The sequence below is a fragment of the Dioscorea cayenensis genome, chromosome 5 (genome assembly GCF_009730915.1).
Source record: "Dioscorea cayenensis subsp. rotundata cultivar TDr96_F1 chromosome 5, TDr96_F1_v2_PseudoChromosome.rev07_lg8_w22 25.fasta, whole genome shotgun sequence".
Classification (NCBI taxonomy): Eukaryota; Viridiplantae; Streptophyta; class Magnoliopsida; order Dioscoreales; family Dioscoreaceae; genus Dioscorea; species Dioscorea cayenensis.
This window is the reverse complement of record NC_052475.1, coordinates 28,448,685-28,470,782: the sequence shown is the minus strand read 5'-3', so window position 1 is coordinate 28,470,782 and position 22,098 is coordinate 28,448,685. Positions and strand designations below refer to the sequence as shown.

Below are 22,098 nucleotides of genomic sequence, written 5' to 3'. Positions count from 1 at the left end.
TCAAACAATCTGATGTCTATAAATATATCTAAATTTATTAAAATTTGAAAATAAGTCTAGAACTAGAAACTATTTTTTTTTAAAAAAAAATAGAGTTTTTTTTAATTTAAACATTCTAATGAACTTATTTGATATTCATAATGCTCAAAAGATATATCAACTATATGGTGTTTAAAAATTTATTTAATCATAAGTTTTTTTTTACATTAGACGACAAGCACCCCATTTAAGATTTAAATCAGAGATAGATACAGATGTGGAGCGCACTCACAAGCTTAACAACACCTTATAGCGCACTCGTAAGGTCAATAATACTTTACTTTGGCCTTGCATAGGTTTTGAAAATCTTACACAAAATGACACGGTACTAATAGGCCAAGCAACTGTTGTTATACCTAACTATAATTTGAGAATAAATCAATTTAATTTATATGACCTCAAATGTATTTATTTTTAGACCATTTATTACAAAGATAAGAATACCAAACCATATATCACAAAGAACGGAATACTAAATGCATCAATCCACAAGATCAAATTTTATGGGAAGAAGAAAGGATAAAGACTACCCCAACTATGTTAAACAGGATTTGCAAGCTATGGGCAGCGGTTTTGTTTTCATTTTTTTAAAATTTTAAAATAAAAATTAAATTTGATTTATTTTAAATAAATAAATAAATTATTATTATTATTATTATTTTTAATCAATATTGATAGCAACGTTTGCGTATAATTATAGTACATGGGATCCAGCATTGATAGCCATCGGTCGTACGCTGTGCCGTGCGGTCGGCGTAACAGCCAAAAAGTAATGCCACGTCAGCGATGATCAAATAATCGGGGCCCACAAGAGCTCATTACAGTGCTCGGCATGCGGCGCCGTATGGAGCACATGTACGCCACCTGTCACGCACGTGATAACAATCCAAAGCTTTTCAAAAAGACAAAACTACCCTTTCAGATATTTACCAAATTTGTCTCGATAACAGTAAATTAGGTAACATACATTCCAATCATATATGTAGAGTCAAGAGATATATATAAATTAACTGAATTTTAAAAAGGTATAATATCCGATCCCCCTATTTTTCTCTTTCTTCTCTTTTGGTCCATCTATTTAGAAATGCGGCTCACTAATTATTTACTTTTGAAAATGACCCAATTTGGTCTCTCTACCTTTAATTTCTTCCATCTAGTCTCTCTACTTTTGAAAATACAGCAAATAATTGACCTATTTTTAGTATAGAATGGACTAAATAGAACCATTTTCAAATATAGAGGGATTACTTGAGAGTATTTCTGAGTAGAGGGACCAAAAGAAAAAAGAGAAAAGTAGAGAAACCAATTTGAGTATTATACCTTTTAAAAACCATCTGTATAAGTGGTTGCCATTTGGTTCCTAACTTAGCTAAAAGATTGAGGGGTAAAAAAAATAAATTTGAGAGATATACATAGTATTTAATTTTATCAATTGATAATTTTTTTTAAAATTATGATAAATACAACCTTATAATGATTTAATTATTTACAAGTTAATTTGAGTCAAATGATAAATAATCTGCCCTCAATTTGGACAAATTAATTAAAATGATGACTAGATAAATTAGATTCTAATCATAGTTATAGTAAAATATTTATTTTATCAGGATATTTAAATATGATTGTAAATTTATAAATAAATATGATTGTTTTAGTCTTACAAAATAAAGTAGTGTGCAAAAATATATTCAGATTGTGTCACGTACGTGGTAAACCAAAATATGTGTTTTTTCTTAATAATTATTAAATCATAAAGCTACATATGGTGAAGCCGTAAATATCAATTTAAAAAATAGAGACAGTTATATATAAAAAATTAGAGAAATTTTATAAAGTTATTCCATGTGTTTATTATGTCACATTTTGGAGTGTATTGCACTGCAAACTCACATCCAGCAACATGGTTAATCCTGCAATGTATATATTATATTAATTTAATTGTTTAGTACGGTAAATTTTATATATATATATATATATATTCCTTCATATTTCAAGATGCTAGAGGATAAAATATTAAAGAAAATCTACCTTTGAGCAGATATTTATTTTGATAATCTAATAAAAAAAAATAATAATAATAAACAACCACCCACTTTTACAAAGGTACGCAATTGATTTTTCTTTTTTCTTTAAAAAAAAAAGACATTATAATTCAAATAAAATTAACAGAAAATCATAAACTAACTTCACACCTAAAAAAGGTGGAGTTTCATCTGGTTTTAAATAAAAAATTAATCATACTATTAAATACAAATTTTAATGCTTATTATTACTCTCAATTAACAAAATTAATTGAGTTTAACACTGAAAGCAACCTCTGAGAGAGAGAGAGAGAGAGAGAGAGAATGGTCTTCCATTGTAGAGAGAGAGATAGAGAGCCACCCGCGTGGCAAGCGCGTCTGAAGGCTCGCCTATTTCCAGGCACTTCCACGTTGTTCTCTGCAATCCTCTTTCTCTTCTCCTGCTCTTCCTCTCGGTCACCAACTACTACCACTTGCTTCTTTCTCTTTCTTTCTCTAAGAAGAGGTCTGGTGGTCAGAGAAGTCAGTTAAGAGAGGATGGAGAGATAAAGTTCTGTGCTTGTGTCTCCCGCCAGCTTGAGTTTTTCTTTTTTGGCTCTCTCTTTTGTTGAGTGGAGTTTGCTTGGCGTTGTCTTTTATTTCTCTGATTTTCAGGTAAGTTGTGTATGTGTTGTGTGTAGTGTATGATTTGGTGATGAAAGATGTGTTTTTTCTGTTAGTTTGTGTGGAAAAGGTTTGATTTTTCTTTTTCTTTTTTTGGTTTGGGAGTTGTTTTGCATTGATGGTATGTTGGGAATTGGGTTTCTGCCTGTTCATTTATGGTTTTGAGAGGGGAATAGAGAATGGGGGCCTTTTTGTTGTGAAAATCTCTTCTTTTTTAAGTATTGTGGGTGATGTCTGTTGTGTTTGAATGGAAGTTCTTTGCTTGTTTTATTGGATAAGCATTGAAGTATTGGTTTTTGGGGAATTTGATTCTCCCTTTTATTGTAGAGAAAGGAGATCTAACTTCTTTTGTTTGTTTGCAATGGGTCTTTAAGATGAGAAGAGGATTCAATGTCTCTTCTTTAAGTACGTTAGGTAGGATCATTTGTTTTATTTGGATGCTTGGGAGAAATTAGTTTTTTATTATTATTATTATTACTGTCATTATTTTGTATGGATTTGTTCAAAGACTTGAATTTATAGAGGAAAAAAAAAAAAAAATTCATGTGAGATATCATTACATTAAGCTATTTCTTCCTTTCGGTTTGATCTGTGTCATCATGCCATTGATGAACAAGAATGAATCATTGCCAGTGTGGGCTCTTTTATTGTTGCTGCTTTTGAAAGGAATTGAATTGGGAAATTGCCTTTTTTTTATTCTATATATTTTGATTTTCTAATCTTGGCGGTTGCTCCTTTCCTTTTTTTCATATATGGAGAGTGATTGATTTGGAGAGCAAGTTTTTGTGACCCAATTACATAGAGTTCTCCATATTCATGATGAACAATCTTCTCATTTTCAACCAACTTTATGCAAAATGGTTGGGAATTAAAACAAAGAGCAAATACCTTCCGTTTGATTTTCTATCATTTATGAAGTATTCCATTCCTTCTTCATTGTTTTCTTTCACTTTCCAGTGCATTTGAAAAAGAATGTGCTCTTGCTCTTGTTTCCACTTATTGTGTTCCTTGACAATTTGTTTAAGATAACAATGAAAAGATAGTGGCATCTATTCTGTGCAACCATTTTTGTAGGTGCTTAGCATCATTGGTTCTTTTAAAAAAATAAATAAAAGAGCACCTTCTTTGATGAGTGCTGAATGTTGATCTTCTTCCTGTTAACTTGTTTTCAGTATCTTAGCTTTCTTTCTGAATTGCAAATGTGTGTAAGAAGGCTATGAGATCTGGTTTTCTTTTTTCCTCTAAAGATCAAGTATGTGAATTGAATCTATTCTGAATGTATAATTTGTTTTCTCTTTCCAGGTTTAATATCAAGACGGATTCATTAAAGATCTCTGCTGATATTTTAGCTATTTTCCAATCACTCTGGCCGACCCTCAAGCAGCATCATCTCGCACCTTGAGAGAGGTGTGGGTTCAAGAGGATGCTTGTGTTCCTCTCTTTTCAACTCCAATCTCTGCACTTTTGTATGTCTGGCTTCTCTTCCGCATGGTAAAAGGATCTCCGATTGACAATGGCTAGCCCTTAATTATTTGCTAATGAAAAAGTCCTTTTTTAAGTAGACCATTTATACCATTATTTTCAATTCCATATTCCCCTTTACGTTTTTAGTGTTGCAAAGAAGATTGGTGTGTAGTATAGAACTCTATCTAGTGATCTTATATTGTTTGTGAGTGGTAATCCTACCGCAAGATGGCAAGGTTTAATTGCTTCTCTTCGTTGCTGGTCGGCAAGAAGAAGAAATCAAAGGTGATAATTCATTGAACTCTTTTCTGATTTTCTTAGATGTGGTCTTACTTTACAGGCTAATTTGGTTCTTTTTGAATTTGTAGGAATCTCCGAAATCTGTGAGTGCTAAGCATGTGAGCAGTCACGGAGGAAATCCGACTGTGAAGCCAGAGGAATTGATCAATCAATCGTATGGAAAGGAAGAAAAGGAGGTTGCTTTGGATATCTTGATGTCATTCAAAACCGATGAAAGGAGTTCTCCTTTGTGTGTTAAAGCGGTGCATGATGAGAAATTGTCTCGAGCTGAGACACCAGCAGAGGCGGCTTATGAAGGCGGTGATGAGCACGATGATATGGTGTCAATGAAGAGGGATTACTCTGACTTGGATCTCCAAGCTCTTGATGCAGGCAAAGGTGAACTCAAGTCGCATGATTTGAATAACTATGAATTGGAGAACAAGTCTGAGAGGGAGGAAGAAGGAATTACTCCTGAATTAGCTATGCAAAGCGGCCATGCAAGTGATCCTGGCATGGGTAGAACAACTGCATTCTGGGGCTCTCCAAGGTTGAAACGGTCGTGCTCCAACATTGAGACTAAGCGAAATACCCAATTACCAGCATCTCCATTGAAGTCTCAGTCCTACAATGATCTTCAGAACTTGGCAGGGAATGCAAATGGAGATCTCCTGAATGGAATGCCAAGCAGCCCATTGTCTGCTATGACTAACTGCAGTGCAGATAGGGTGATGCTAAAGAAGCGGTCTTCAAGCCAGGTTCTACCTTCAAGAAGCCGGAAACTATGGTGGAAGCTCTTTCTATGGAGCCACAGAAATTTGCACAGGCCTCGGAATTCTAAGCCTCAGAGGCTACTCTCTACTAAGCATGCTGGAAATAAAAAAGGTGGCTATTTTTCTGATACACTCGAACCAAATTGTGCTCCCGACACGAAGAACAAGAGGCCAATGGAGGAAAAGGGAAACAACAACAGAGCTGATATGTGGCCTCAGAACCAGTGGGTAGCTTTCTCTGCGGGATCCTCGCCTCTAGATAGAGTTAATGCTTGGGTGAACAGTCTTGAATCAAGCCCATTTTGCCCAATCGATGATGATGAAATCGATGAAGGAGAAACATCAGGCTCTGTACCATTACTGAACTCTTCTGAGATTGGTGAGTCATCAGGGAAGAACCACTCCTACACAGGGAAGCGATTCGTCGAGGAATTCGTGCAGGCTAACAACATCATCCAATCTTTGAACCCACTTTCTTCAGTGGCTCACATCTCTGGAATGGGCTTGAAGGTTATTCCCTCTATTTCAGCCTTCTCCAGCCTTCGTGCTGTGAATCTTTCTGGCAACTTTATAGGTAGTGATACTTCACCTACTTATTCAAAAACTCCTGCATTTTATTTTTGTATAAAATATCTCTAAAAGCAACTTGTGCTATTTGTGTAGTTCACATTACTCCTGGCATGCTGCCGAAGAGCCTCCATGCACTAGACCTGTCTCGCAACAAGATTGCAACCATTGAGGGACTCAGAGAGCTGACAAGGTTGCGAGTTCTCAATCTCAGTTATAACCGGATTTCTCGCATTGGCCATGGTAAATGTTTCTCATGCTTTAATTCAGATTTTACCATTCAATCATCAATTCCTTTTCTCAAGCTCTTTGATGTATCTTTTTATAATTTGTCAATGTTAACAAACTGCAAAATAATGGTTATTTAGCATATCAAACATAAAGATTATCAGGGCAATGAAATGTACCTAGGAAGAAGTTGTAGGATCACCCAACCAACTTATACATACTTAAGTAACAGCGACGGTTACTGACTTATGTACTAAGTACAAATTTTTATAATACATGGCTGCTGCTCTTAATGCATCAGAGATGTGTGTTTCACTGTCTACTATCCTTTAGACTTCATCACAAATTCATCAGTTCCAATCAGCTGGCTTATCAGGACCATTTAGGACTCTACCGAGCCAAAGGTCCTGAGAAATTAAGAATGCCTCCTGATAGTGCAAAAACATGTAGCCAAGATGATTCACGAATTTCTATACATGAAGGCAATACTCTTTCAGTATATCATCTTATGATTATAGTCTGAAACACATCTTAATAGGAGTGTTAATGAGTTCTGAAAATACTTATAACCATTAAATGCATCCTTGTTGCCAGGACTATCTAATTGCACTCTCATCAAAGAACTGTATCTCACCGGAAACAAGATCAGTGATGTGGAGGGACTTCATCGGCTTTTGAAACTCTCTGTACTAGACCTGAGCTTCAACAAAATAACAACAGCCAAGTCCCTAGGCCAGCTTGTGGCCAACTACAACTCCCTTCTGGCCCTCAACCTGCTTGGCAATCCAATACAAAGCAACATAGGGGATGACCAGCTTCGGAAAGCTGTCACCGGCCTCCTCCCAAACCTTACTTACCTAAACAAGCAACCCATAAAACCTCAGAGAGTAAGAGAGGTAGCTACTGACAGCGTCGCAAGGGCTGCCCTTGGCAATAGCGGCTGGAACTCTCGTCGGAGGTCTGCCAGACGGGCAAGCCAAGGCTCAGCATCTTTGATCAGAGGTGCAAGCAGCAGCATCAGTGGGCAGAAGAGCAACAAACACAGATCAAAGAGCAGACATGGATCATCATCAAGGAAGTAAGTTCGCATGCGTGAAATCGAACCAATGGGCTTGGATACATGTCCTGTTATTATGATTATTCTGAACAACATATTGATCGATATGGTGTGAATTTGGACGGTTTGTTAATTGATATCATATTGATTATTAGATGAATCGATCTAGAATTTCTAGTCTTGGATTAGATTTTGAAGAGTCTTTTCCATAAGAGCAATCAAATGATATCACTTGAAGGTGTTGTTTGATCTCTTTTCAGTGACATTGTTGTAATTATTGTTTCACAGTTGTTTGTGAGCTTCTGTACAAAATTTTATTGGTTTGCTCTTGATGTTATCTTCGCTTGTCGTATAAATATCAACTAATATATTAAGGTCTTAAACTTGAACATGTGTACCATTGCTATCCACTTTCTTTATACCGGTTCTGTGATGCTTGGATTTTTTTTTTATTTTTATTTTTTAAATCTTATGATAAAAGTTGATAAACGCTCGTCCATTTAAAAAGAATGGACATCAGAATTCGAAGAAGGTGAGACCTTCCAAGTCATAAGAGAGTTTGTCTGGACAGTTTGAGAAAATGGGCCAAGAGAACAACAACGTGAAAGATAACTGAGAAAATTAGGCACCTCAAGAGACATGCAGAGGAGAGGGTTTTAGGTGATGTCCGCGTCTCCCAAAATACTTTATACTATAAAAAATCATTTTGTTCATGGCAATGGCATATTATCGCAATACGAAGGTTAGGATTGTTATTTGCCTTTGAATATTGTACTTAGTTGAAAACTATATTTAGTTAAGAACTTATATTTCTAAAAATATATAGTTCATTACCGATCGATTGGTCATAATAGTAATCAATTTAGTAAAATGTCAAAATTTTCAAAAAAAAAAACTCTTTAACTTAAAACAAATAACTAAGCGAATGCAAAATTTTAAATTAAAGTAAAAAATAAATAAATAATTGAAAACCACCGAATGCAAAATATCCAAGTTAAAAAATAAATAAATAATTGAAAATCCACTGAATAAAAAATTTCCAAATTATAATACCAAAAAACAAATAATTGAAAATCCCACCGAATGCAAAATTTTCAAATTAAAGTTAAAAAAAAACAAATAATTGAAAACAACCGAATGAAAATTTTCCAAATTAAAATACTAAAACAAATAATTGAAAATCCACCGAATGCAAATTTCCTAATTAAAGTAGCAAAAAAACAATAATTGAAAGCCACCGAATGTAAAATTTCCAAATTAAAGTACCAAAAAACAAATAATTGAAAATCCACCAAATGCAAAATTTCCAAATTTAAGTACCAAAAAACCAAATAATTGAAAATCCACCAAAGAACCTCTATAATTTTTCCATAAATAATAATAAAAAAAATTACTTAATTAATGACTTAAAAGTGCTTACATGGATTAGAAGAACCACCAGAAAATTAGATTGTTGTTTGCTTGAGTTCAATACCAGAAATTACATGCAAATAGAAACCCTAACTTTAGGCGACGAGAGAGAAGATAAAAGATAATTCTTTTTTATATATTTCACCCGCATATATTAAAGATTATTTAAAAATAAAGTTATATTTATCCAAAAATGGTAATTCTAATGTTACAGCAATCTAAGATAGATATAATATAATTACTAGATTCATTAGTTTCAATGTAAGTAATCTTATATTATCATCAATATTACTACTATTATAATTTTAAACACGGTCTTTGAGTTTCAAATTACGTTGATGTGAAGAAGTTTAAGTTTTGCACCTGCACATGTGATTCCTCATGCAGCTCCTTTAGATTTAAATTGTAATGTTGTATAGAAGTTTAAGTTTTGTAATTTCACATATAATCCCCTATGGTTTTTGGGGTTCCCTAATGTTCAAATTGCATTGTTGTGGAAGAGTTTAAGTTTTGCAACTCCACCATAATCTTATGGACAGATCAACATAGTGGCTAGTGAGGGCAACTGCAAAACCCCCCTAAAATTTGAAATATCCACTATGCCTATAAAATCTATATTATTATATAGTTAATTTTTTTTTAATTTTATACTATTTGCCCTATTAAAATTAAAAAAATAAAAATATTAAAATAAAAAAATAAAAAATATATATGGTAAGTTTTACCTTCACTGAATAAAAATTCTGAATCGGTTTTGGTCCTCTAAATTTTACAGCTCCATGTGATTGTCTGTTTTATCAATAAATAAATAAATAAAACGTAAATAGATATTGTAGGAAGCCTCCATCTTTTTGAAATAAAAAACTAAAATTTAAAAATTTTAATTAGGTATAGAAAATTATCTTTAATTTTAATGGCGATAGATAATAGACCAATTTTGTAACTGTAAAAAAATATTTATACTAAAGTAATAAAGATATCATTACTTTTAATAATGGTAAAATTTTTAATTTAGTATTTACGTTTCGGATCACGTGCAAAACTGAACCCTAAACATGGAATTAAAAACAAAAATCCGACCTGCCGGATTCGAACCAGCGACCTAAGGATGCCTATTGCTCACAACTACAGTCCTCCGCTCTACCAACTAAGGTCGGTCTATACTTTCTGGTTTGAAAAATCTAAATATCATTATACTGATGCCGTCTATATAAAATATTAAAAATTGGCTCTAGCCATATTAATAAATTAATCAAATCGATCATTGTGTTGACGAAACGTATGGCAATTGCCAACTCCTCTTAAAAATAATTAATTTAATAAAGATATTTCTCACAACCATTATTTTATATTTATTGATTTATTTATTTTTTAAGTAAATGTGGATAAACCACATATTTATTGAAAAGAAAAGAAGCAACAGTACAAAAATAAAATTCTCTCACCAGAAGTGAGGGGAACAACATACATAAAAAGAAAATACAAGAAAAAACTAGAAATGAAAGGAATTGATTTAATTGGTAAATACAGACAAATCAGTAATAGAATTTAAATAGTTATCAATTATTGAAATAAAATATCAATAAGTTTATTATAGTGTAGTTTAAGTTTGAAATTTAGCTATTTAAATTACAACTTAATTATTGAAACAAGTTAATTATACATCTTAGTGATCTCACATTGAAAGCAAATATTAAAATAAACAAAACAACAATCAGACGCCAAACAACAATCAACTTATCCGGAGTAGTTCTTTTCTATTTGCTGTTGGGTAGGTTTATGTCTCCAAACAGTAGCCTTCGTCGATCCAGCTTACTACCTTACTTTTGTTGTTCTTCTCTATTTTTTTATTATTTTGTTCACTGTTCTCCTCATCTCTGGTGGGTGAGTATTTCAGACCGTTTTATTTTTAATTCTTCTTGTTGTCTTAAACTGTTGTATTTTCCTATATTTTTCTTATTTTAATAAATCTGTAGTTATCTACTTTATTAGCGCCAAACAAGAAAACATGAGACAGAACATTGAAATTCAACAAAAAGGCATCATTATTGATCACTCGATCGATAACTTTCACTTGGTGGAGAGGAGAACTCCATGAACCAACTTGTAGAAGTTAACAGTACAAACATTGAAATTCAATAAAAAAGCATCATCATTTGATAGCCTTTGACTTGGTCGAGAGAAGGACTTCATGAACCAACTTCTCAAAGTTAACTGTAGAAGTCCCACTTGGTTCAGTTGATCTAAAGGCTTTCTCCTTCAACTCCATGGCCTTCTTTCTCATCTCTTCACCTTTTTCCCCTTCCATCAACTCTCTAACTTGTTTCTCAACCTCATCTCTCTTCACATCACTATCAATCTCCATCCCCAAACCCCATTCCACACAAACATACCTGCAGTTTGTCTGTTGTTCAGCAAAGAATGGCCAAGAAATCATCGGAACTCCGGCGACGATGCTTTCAATAGTAGAGTTCCATCCACTGTGTGTCAAGAAGCCACCTATGGCCGGGTGGTTGAGCACCTCCTCTTGAGGACACCAAGTTGCCAGCATCCCTCTCCCATTGATCTCCTCCAAGAACTCTTGAGGAAGCACTGCACTGTCACCCTTCACCAGGTCTCCTCTTATAACCCACAAAAAGTCCAGTTTGCTGTTGGCCAACCCCCATGCAAACTCAACCAAATGCTCATTGCTCATCACTGCGATACTCCCAAAGTTCACATACACCACTGATGCTTCCTTTCTTCCTTTTAACCATTCAAAACAACCCAACTCTTCTTTCCATAGGTTTGAGCCTAGTGATGAGTATAACTCAGCATCCTTGATCATATTGTTATTGAGCAAGGAGAGAGGGCCAATAGTGAAGATAGGAGGTTTGAGTATGGACCTCATGGCATCAAGGACTTGTCCTTCTAATTCTTCAAAGGTGTTAAGGATGATAGCGGATCCCATGGACGCCCTCATGGTTTCTTGCCTGCAGTAGTTGAGCATAATATCATTAGGATTTGTGGTTCTCACAAAGGATGGGAAATCCTTCAACCTCATGTTATCCATCCCTGGTACTGTGGTGATATGCATGTCTAGATATCCATTAGTGAGATCTTCTTCATCTGCATGTTATAAATTTGAACCATGAATAAAATAAGCACACAAGAAAATAAAAGAAATAGCTGATAATCAAAATATATATGTACTTACTTTTTAAAGGGACAAGGCCTTGATCAATAAGGTGCTGATAATGAAGGTACCCCATAAAACCACAAGCACTTGTAGTCCAAAACAAGACCTCAGGAACACCAAGTTGTTTAGCAGCATCAAGAGTGAAACTCATAGCACCATCAGAAACTATGCAAGAAACAGGGGGATCATGATTGAGGTTCCCCAAAAGGTCAAGGAACGGAGCCAAGAAATTATTGGTGGCCGATTCACAGAGTGCAGGGACATCTTGTGTCGCGTCCTCATTGGACGGCGGCAAGCCATCAGGGATAGACTTAAAGTCAAAACCAGGGACGCCGGAGAGGGAGGAGACACCCCGGGACTTGAGAAGACGCTTGTGGTTGAAGTGAGTGTTCACAAATGTTATCTGGAAGCCATTGGAGTGCAGAAGCTTGGCAAGCTTTAGCATGGGAGTTACATGGCCTTGTGCTGGGAATGGGATACACACTGCATGAGGTTTCTTCTCTTTTGCTAGTGACCCCATCTAGATGTGTGTATGCTTCAATTGATGTAGTTTTTGGGTGAATGGCTTTTGATTGAGCTTATGACCTTGAGAACTTGAGTTTGCTCCCTTAATATAGAATGAGGAGGCTAGGATGGTGCAATTAAGGATGCTGTTTTATTTTTTGTTTTACTTTTTTAATGTGCTTTCAGAGAGGTTTACTTTGACCAATAACTGAGAAATGAAATCTGGATAGACTTGGATTTGCTTAATTGGATAGCGAGCTGGGTTAATAAAAGAACAGTAAAAAGAAGAGTAAGGTCGGCACTTAATTGCTAATTTTATATATTATATTTTTGGGGTTTGTGGTTGTCATGGTACACATTTGTTTACTAAGTATATAGATTATTTAAATATGTGTATTTTATATTGGTTTATAGTTTTTAAAGAATTTGTTTTTTACAATAGTCATAAGTTTTGATGTACGATCTATAGAACTTTTGATGTATTTGTATTGGACTGAGTTTTTGATGTCTATATATACTGAGAAAAAGTTAATGTATTTTTTTCCATAAACTAAATGGCTTGTTTTATTAAAACAAGCAATTACAAAAATTAAATAAAATATTTGGATAATAATTATAAATTAACAAATATTAAAAATAGACCCTGATAAAAAAATTGAATTTTTTTTCTAAAAAATATATTGGAAAATAAGAATAAGAAAAGTATATTCTTCAATTATTTAGGGGATGAACAATTAATGAAAAAGTTTTCATTGTTCACTATGTTTTCAACAAAAACGTGATATTTAAATTTGGTAACCATTACATTTTCTTACTGTAAATTGGAATATTTTTGTTTCTTATTTTGTATCATGTCTGACACTTTTTTCTATTTTTTCTTTTTGGGTAAAAATAAACAAAAACGGTAATGTTTTAATTTGTCGCGGTAGTGCTTTAGTTTTACTAAATTTTAAGGAAGGTTTTATTATATATATATATATATATATATATATTTGACGAAAGTAACAATCTCCGTCTCATAAGAAAGTATCAAATAAACATATAAATATAATGGTGTATTTGTTACGGTGATTTAATGACCCTTAGAGATTTATCATTTGAAGCAAGTTAACACATGAAATAATTAGGCATTGTCATATGTGCTTAAGATAATATCTCAATGACCATAATCCCACAATGCTAAATCTCTCTATTTTATAATCTCGAGATGTGAGAAATTTCACAAAAGACATCATAAATAGTAAATAACTAATATTGATATAATATATTTACATAATATTGTGGTACAATGGATTTAATTTGCACTACTCATCCACTATTATTATTGTTATTTTTTTATTTTTATTTATTTTTATTTTTATTTACTTCCATTAGCTGTAGTAGTTGTCAATAAGGTTCTATTGAAAGGCAGATTTTTCTTCCATTGACACCTGATTTTATGAGTACTTATTTGAAAAAGTCAATATTTTATTGATATTGATATGGTATAAATTTTTAAATGAATACTATAATATTTTATTAAATGCAACATTTTTGTACTCTTTTCTTAAATTGAACTTACATAAAATTGAATTTATTTTAAGATATTTCGAACTTGCCCACAATTTTCAACCACAAATATATAACTATAATATCTTTGGGATAAAGGCAAGAATTATTACTTCCACCATTAAAAAGCTTGTTCAAATATTTTCTTTAATTGAAAAATCAAATATTCAACTCTTTTATAATATAATATTTTAAATTTTGTACTTTGTCCGTATAAATTATAAATTATTGAAACAAAACAAAAATACAAAATAGAAAATAGGGTGTAAAAAAAACGGCACTACTCCAGTTTTTTCAATAAATTCATGATTTATTCATTTTATTTTAAAAAAAATAGCACTACTAAAAAAGGATTATAATTAAAAAAATATATGAAACTCGTATAAAAAAATCTAACAAGAGAGGAAATACTAAAGAAACTTGCTCATTAGCATCACAAGGGGCTGACAAATAAGACCCTTTAATCATAGTTCATAGATAGTGGAGATAGTGGGTATTAGTTCATCATAATTAGGAATTAGACATCACACAAAGTTAAAAACTTGTTTTAATTGGCTTTCACTTGTCCTTAAGTTCTTTTCTTCGTCGCAGAGTGGGAGGTTCCGTCGAGATATCAAAATGAAAAAAAATATTAAAGTACAGAATACGTGAGAAAGTGAATTGACAAAGAGTACGTCCAAATATTTTAGCAAATGGGTTGTGTCCTATAATAATCCTTTTCTTCATGTTGCAAATGTTGACAAGTTCAACTGAACGGCCAATGGTCATGTATGACATAACCACACAATCCAATAAGTGCCGCTTCATTTAATATAAATTTAGGAAACTAATTATTTATATATATATATATATAATTGTTTGATTGATATTTTCGAAATTTAGGCACGAGTACAACTTCATTTTTATCGCTAATTTTCATATTGCTGACAAAAGTCAGCATTAAAACATGGAAAGTATTATCTTAATTTTTATTGAGATCTCTTCCTGATAACTTTTACTAGTAAGATAAACTTTTGACTTACTGATGTGAAACTGCATATTGGAGAAAAAAAAGGGTCATAATTAGGAAAAGTAGTAATTTGCTACTATACGTTTCCTAAATGTATTAAAAAAACATGATAGACAAATGGGAAATTAATTGACAAAGTATTTATTTTAATTTTGTTTAAATTGCTCTTGGTTAAAATTATTATTGGTCTTTAGACTAGATAAGATTATTAATTAATTTTGATATCTTAAAATTTCAAAATTTTCAATATAACTACACTGTATATTAAATATTATTTGTTTAAAAAATATGTTAGTAACAAATTTGGAAGAGAGAGAAGGAGCTTTATTACCGGAGGCAGAATTTTTATGGGGGGAATTTTTTTAGAGAAAAATGATTTTTTTATTGAGTACTAGTAATAATTGAAGGAGACAAAATAATATATTTTATAAATATTTTTCTAATTTTTTTTAAAAAAATAATATATATACTAATTTATAGAAAAATAAGTTGTAGAACAATAATTTTTTACAATTTTTTTACTACATAACCTCTGAATGTTAGGAGATTAAATAATAAAATTTTATAAATATGTTTTTCTAAAATAAATATTTTTATAATATTTTTAGATTATCTATACTAATTTGTAAAAAAAAACCAATTGGCATCTAAATATAAATACTTACTTTATTTTAAACTACTTAATTCATTTTATTTAGATTTTTATTATAAATAAATAAACTAATTTTTTAATTGTTTTCTTATTTTTAAAAAATTTGTTGGAGATAATAAAGATTTTTATAATTTTTATATTATGTAAGGGATTTTGTAAAAATGGGGGTTGGTAATAAATATTTTTTAATTAATAAAACTATTATATAAATAAGGGGATTTCTTAAAATCGGGGTTGGTAATAAGGATTTTTTTAAAATTAATAAAACTATTATACATTTTTTATATTATATAGTAGATTTTGTAAAACATAGGGGGCTAACTCCGCCAATGCTTGTGACCAAATAAAAAAGAAGCCGGCCGGGGCTAGGAGCCTAGCTCAAGGTGGAAAAGTTAATATAATATAAATGAAATTTTTTTGATTAATAATAAATTATATATTCAAAATATTTCTTATAATTATTTAAAACTTAGATTGTAAAACAATACTGCAATAAAAAAACAAATTAAATCGTATAAACTAAGATCTATTTGAACTTTAAATATTTATAAAATATGTGAGAAAGGTTTAAAAACATTGCTCCTATCATCTTTTTGAAAAAAAGAGTGGATAAACCACTGATTTATCGAAGGAAAAGATAAAAGTACAAATAGTTAAGTCCTCTCACTAGAAGTGAGGAACAAAGTACAACTAAAAAACATGGAAGCAGAAAGTAAATAAGAGTCTAAGCAGGCGGAAGATATCGTCTGGCATCTCAGGCCTGTCTAGAAATGTAGAAGGAGAACTACTCCCTGAGGGCTGCATTGTGGTCGGGAGCCGCTAGTAGGATTAGAGGTTCTAGCGCTATAGAAGTTGAGTGGCGCTTGATTTTTCACGTGATGCTTCATTGAGATTTTTGTTGATACCTACTCGCAGTATTGTAGAGAGCCAGAGAAGCATATTAGCGAGTTGTATAAATAATATTGAGATGCGAAGATGCAATCAAATGAAATATGCGATTGTTTCTTTCGAGCCAGACATTCCACAATATTGCACGGGAAGTGAGATCCCAGAGGATTCGGTGTTGAGGGGCTAAGGATGGTATCCAATTGGTCCACAATAAGGGAATTGTCTGTGGAAGAGAGTGTAATTCTAAAATTTGAGAAAAAAAATGCCCAGATGCGTTTGGAGAAAACACAGTCGATGAAAAGATGTTGAAGATTCTCGGAGGCACTGTGGCAAAGGACACAGGTATCAGTGGAGTTTTGAAAGTTGTAACCTTTCTTGAAAAGATTTACTAGAGTGAGGATTTTGTCCTCCCTAGCAAGCCAGCAGAAAAGAGTGATTTTGCTAGGGCAACGATTTTTCCAGAAAAGGGGGTAAAGCGAGCTGCGTATTCCACCATCAATGAGAAAATTATAAAAGGATTTGACTGTGAACTTGCCACTTTTTTCAAGGGTCCAAGTGTGGATATCATCATGAATATGAGAACAGTCAGGGATGATTTCAAGAAGAGCAGTTAACATATCAGGGGTGGAAGTGGAGAATAGAAGCTCAGGATTGTTTAGAAATTGGGAGAATTGCATGATGGTAATCCAAGGGACAGTACAATCATGGAAGAGATCGGGCCAACAATCTTTAAGTAAGATTCCAGCGTGCCAACGATCAGACCAAAGTGAAGTGTTCGAACCACTTCTTATAGTTTTCATGATACACGACCGGAATGGGGGTAAAGTGGAGGTCACTCCTGCCCAAAAAAAGGATTTATTTCTGGGAGGAATGTGGGAAAGAATTCCATTAGTGTCATTTATAGAATAATTAGCATGGACAATTTTGGCCCAACAGCTGTTTGGGTTGTAGGATAATTTCCACCACCACTTTCCTAGTAAAGCGTTGTTGAAGGTCTGAAGGTTAAGGATTCCCCAGCCTCCGATTTCCCGCGGTCTGGTGATTCTGTTCCAGGCAATCAATCTGACTCCTTTGGGTCCCAGATTGGGGCCTTTCCAAAGAAAATCTCTCTGAATTTTGTCAATTTTTTTAATCACCCAAGCGGGTAGCTTGAATACCGACATCCAATAAACAGGAACAGTGGATAGGACAGAGTTAATGAGCGTTAAGCGTCCACCAAGTGATAAGTAATTTGCTTTCCAAGAAGTAAGTCTAGAGCGAACCATGTCAATGAGTCTTTCCCAGTCATTTCGTTTGGGTCTACGACCAGAAAGAGGAACTCCTAAGTAGGTAATTGGGAGACAACTTCGGGAGCAACTTAGGATTCTAGCTGAGGAGTGATGAGGTTGGAAGCCGTAGTTAGAGGAGTACAAGCAGCTTTTCGAATAATTAATGGTTAAGCCAGATGACCCCTCATAAAGATACAGGATTAGTTTGATGATATGAAGATCTTCTTGCCCTCCAGTGGAAAAAATAAGAAGGTCGTCAGCATATTGGAAGTGACAAGTGTTGTCGGTATGATTCAAGGGGACACCCACCAAGACTTTAGATTTAAGAGCGTGGAAGAACATGGCGCTCAAAACGTCAGCGGCAAGGGCGAAGAGCAATGGGGAAAGAGGATCGCCTTGCCTCAGGCCTCTTTTACACCGGATGTATCCCTGAGTCGTTCCATTGATAATAAATTGGGCCTTGGAAGTACTGAGAATGGAGTGAACCCAGGAGATCCATTTAGGTCCAAAGCCTCTAGCTGCAAGGATTTCGAGCAGAAAATTCCAGTCAAGAGAGTCGAAAGCTTTTGCGAAATCCACTTTAAAGATGTAACCAAGACGTTTTCGTTTTTGTAAATTGAAAATGATTTCTTGTGCACCGACAATATTGTCCGCAATGCATCTGCCTTTGATAAATCCGGATTGTGATTCATCAACAAGCAAACTAATAACATCACTGAGGCGATTGGCAAGGATTTTGGAAATAATTTTACATGTGGAATTGATAAGGCTGATGGGACGAAAGTCCGTCACATTACCAGGCGTGTTATTTTTTGCAATAAGAGCAATATGTATCCAGTTAATACGTTCGAGGTTGATGGTGCCTTCGAAAAAATCCTCGCAGAGTTTAACAAGAGTGTCTTGGAGAATGGTCCAATGTTTTTGAAAGTTGAAAATAGGGAAGCCATCCGGACCGGGAGCTTTGTCAGGGTTAAGTCCAAAAATAGCTTGTTTGATTTCATCGGTAGTGAAAGGAAGTTCAAGCTGAGAGAGATCAATTCTTTCTTTATATTCAAAAAGAAAATGCCAGTCCAGGAGGAATCTATTTGGCAAAGAAGTACCAAAGACAGATCGGTAGTGATCAGTGAAGATTCTACCAATTTGAAAATTTCCGTCAATCCAATTGCCATTTTGAAGAATACGAGGTATGTGATTTTTATTTCTCCTGCCATTTGCGACTTGGTGAAAGAATTTATTATTATGGGTAAATCACACTTATAGTCATTAAATTTGTCAAGATATTTTAATTTAGTTACCGAAGTATTAAAAAAACTCAATTATGTCACTAATTAACTTATTATTTCCGTCCAATTAGATCATTGAAGGCTTGAAAGCCTTGCCATGTGAGCCTGTCTTTAAAATCAAATCACCGCCATAATAACTCATCACCATCATTAACGTCTCTTCTCTAACAACAACTTAATGAATATCAACAACCATAAAACAAGAGTTAACATTGAAAAAAAAAAGAAAAGGAAAATGAAAGAGAGAGATGCTTATGGCTGTGTCAACACAGCATAAAGAAAAAGTAGTAACGAAAAAAAAAAAAAAAACTTGCTTCATTGTGGCGTTTATGATGTTGTTGACACAACTAGTAGCATGTGATGTGGATTCAGTGGTGAAACCCGGACTTGATGATAGGGGGTTGGAGCCTAAAAACAAAGTGTAATAAATAAAAAAATCATCCAACAATATAATTATCTGCAATGAAAAATAATGTGCTAATATAAAAATTATTGAATATATATATTGAAAAAATATAATATATAATTTTAATTTTTGTTATTACCGATAGCAAGCATACGAGATTTTTAACAATTTAACTAATAAGAAGTAACTACATTTGAATTTTCAACAATTCAACTAATAAAAAATAACTACATCTCATCTCGCAAATTTGTATTTTTTAAAAACATGATAAAATTGATCCGTCCTATTATAGATAACTAAACTATTGTTTATAAAAAATCATAATTTATTGTTTCACTCTAGCAAATATGGTACATTGTAACATACATAAATGTTATAATATATTTATTGAGCCTCATTATTAATTAATTTTTTTAATTACTAAATTTTTATATATATGATTTTTTTTTTATTTTTTATAATTTTTATTAAAAATTTTGAAATCATAGTAATTTAAAAAAAAATGTGAAAACCATGCAACTTTGAGGATTTGAACTAATATCACATCCTTTTGAGCTAATATGTTCAAAGATTTTATTTTACATTAAGTTAAATATAGTAAACTAGAACCATTATCATAGACACCGAGGAGGTTTCAGCCCCTACTAGCCCCTTGGTTCTGCCCCTGTGTGGATTGTCATGTCAGCATGCCGTTAACGCTATAGGTCTTAGTAATCTTATTGGACAAAAATAAAAAATTACTAATCCAATTAAATTTTTTTATCATTAGATGATTGAAGTAGGATATCCCAAATAGTTTAGTGATTATCTATTCACTTTACCTTGCTTATTACGTGATAACCGATGCTTAATTGGACTCGATTATCTATACAAGTATCAATTTGAACTCCAAAAATGGACATACAAAAAAATAATTTGTGACCTTATGGCATGTATTAAAAAATTAAGCCGTAACTCTTGAACCATCCCAAGGTACACATAAGTTTCACAATGTTGTCACTGAATAAATTTGAATGAGATCTTATAAAGCATGTGATAAAATTTACCTTCTCACCCAAATATATATTATAATTAAGGTGTCACTAAAAAAAATGTAATAATAAAATATACAAAAGTCTACTTAGGAAAAGGAGGTGACTTTGAGATAAATATATGCTAATAATTTCATGGCTGCTAAGTTATTGAAGTTGATGTGGTGAGGTGCCATTGGGAAATTAAGCATAATAGACGCGGAGGTATGCTTTTTTTTTTTTAAAAAAAAATATTGTAATTTTTTTTTAATCTACAAGATCGCACAAAATATATATTTCTTTAAAAAAAACTTATAATATGGGACCCGTTTGATTTTTTAATATAAAGAAATAATATATTTTTCATTTAAGTTCTTCTAAATATTTTTTCATTTCACTCTCTAATATAAAGAAATAATATATTTTTCATTTAAGTTCTTCAAAATATTCACTAAAAAATAATATAAAAAAATCAATAAGCAACATATAATTTTTATGTTTGTCAATTTGATGGTGAAAACCATTTTTTCATGCTAGATGAAATGACACCACCATTTATGATAGTTAGTGCATTAATTTGCAAGCACAACGGTGTGACTATAGTGAGTTTTAAACTTTTTATTTTCCTTGCTACTATGTTCTTGGAATATATGCATACATTTATTTTGTTGTAATTTTCTTTTATTAATATCATGTGAGTTTGGTTTAATTATTAGTAAGCATAATCATTATAATAAAAATGTAATATTTATTATAAAAAATTATAAATGAAAATATATAGATGAAAATAGAAGTAAATTAGTATAAGTGAGGAAAGTGGGGAACGGAAAATATCTTTCAAAAAATATTTGGAGAAAGTGAAATGAAAAAATTTTTAGAAAGACTTAAATGAAAAATAGGTTATTTTTTATTTTTAAAAAAATCAAACGGATCCCGCATTATAAGTTTTCCTTAATATTTAAAAATTAATTAACGGAGTCCGCTTTGTTTTTAAAAAAGACATGTGATTGTGCATCATTGACTATAATTGCACAGGCCAATCTTGTAAATAATATATATATATATATATATATAATATTTTGAAAAAATAGGCAGAGGCGGTGTTATAGTGAGACAAGCCATGACGCAATGAGATTTGGAGGTCTTATTTGTTAATTGGGATAAAAGATACTTTGTATGTTTTCTTCAATATGCTTATGAAGAAGATAATGACGGTCACCGCATCAAGGAAAGCAAATATATATATATATTTATATTATTGGTTTTGAAGAGAACCTCAAGAATCAAACACATGGAGAAGAGAACAACAAAATAGAGAGGTGACATTTGGAAGATTTAATTGGGTAGTAGTCGTATCATAATTTGGTGACTATTAATTGAAAATATTCGGCTTCCTTTCAATACATTAATGTTTTGCTACTCTAAAATTGCTCCAATCACCTAAAATTTGGTGCATTGTATTATTAAATTTTATTCTTATTATTTTTTCTCGTCATTATTAATTTAAAATAGATGCTAGATGCATTGCTTGTATGTGTGATAAATAATGATTTTATAAATAAATTATTGGTTTAACACTATACTTTTGGCAATAATATAGAAATATTAAAACTGATTTAAAAAAAAAAAAGTTTTACAAAGAAATTAACATGGAATTTGAACAGAATGAAGACGTAATGTAAGTGTAAATAAATAAATAAATAATTTTTGAATAGAAAAGAATATCTGAACATGACTGATCAGTTTGTTCACCCTCCTTAATTTGATTTGGGTTGCTCTAACTTAAATTACCTCTTTTTGGAATAATAAATAATATAATAGAAATAATAATAAAATAACACACTTGCAAGT

At 32.3% G+C, this 22,098-nt stretch overlaps 2 protein-coding genes across 3 annotated transcripts; one reads left to right on the top strand and one right to left on the bottom strand.

Moving 5' to 3' along the window:
• The first annotated feature begins 2,388 nt into the window (after positions 1 to 2,388).
• On the top strand, positions 2,389 to 7,428 carry LOC120261005. Of its 2 annotated transcripts, none has more exons than XM_039268657.1 (5): positions 2,389 to 2,714; positions 4,026 to 4,472; positions 4,556 to 5,813; positions 5,903 to 6,049; positions 6,629 to 7,428. In XM_039268657.1, exons 2-5 carry the CDS (start codon positions 4,416 to 4,418, stop codon positions 7,114 to 7,116), a joined length of 1,950 nt encoding a protein of 649 aa, XP_039124591.1. In that variant the 5' UTR covers positions 2,389 to 2,714; positions 4,026 to 4,415; the 3' UTR covers positions 7,117 to 7,428. The 2 variants fall into 2 exon arrangements, with proteins under 2 accessions (XP_039124591.1, XP_039124592.1); XM_039268658.1 differs by lacking the exon at positions 2,389 to 2,714 and adding an exon at positions 3,785 to 3,924.
• Positions 7,429 to 10,522: 3,094 nt separating this feature from the next.
• Positions 10,523 to 12,199, bottom strand: LOC120260372 (7-deoxyloganetin glucosyltransferase-like). Its single transcript, XM_039267837.1, has 2 exons — positions 11,698 to 12,199; positions 10,523 to 11,609 (listed from the first exon to the last, which is right to left on the bottom strand). Exons 1-2 carry the CDS (start codon positions 12,197 to 12,199, stop codon positions 10,654 to 10,656), a joined length of 1,458 nt encoding a protein of 485 aa, XP_039123771.1. The 3' UTR covers positions 10,523 to 10,653.
• Between the last annotated feature and the right edge of the window lie 9,899 nt (positions 12,200 to 22,098).

Bases quoted from the DNA above. Each gene is read 5' to 3' on its own strand.
- LOC120261005 (XM_039268657.1), top strand. From the start codon at position 4,416: ATGGCAAGGTTTAATTGCTTCTCTTCGTTGCTGGTCGGCAAGAAGAAG. The intron at 4,473-4,555 runs GTGATAATTCAT...TTGAATTTGTAG, and splicing joins GCAAGAAGAAGAAATCAAAG to GAATCTCCGAAATCTGTGAG. The intron at 6,050-6,628 runs GTAAATGTTTCT...CCTTGTTGCCAG, and splicing joins GATTTCTCGCATTGGCCATG to GACTATCTAATTGCACTCTC.
- LOC120260372 (XM_039267837.1), bottom strand. From the start codon at position 12,199: ATGGGGTCACTAGCAAAAGAGAAGAAACCTCATGCAGTGTGTATCCCA. The intron at 11,610-11,697 runs GTAAGTACATAT...TATAACATGCAG, and splicing joins AGGCCTTGTCCCTTTAAAAA to ATGAAGAAGATCTCACTAAT.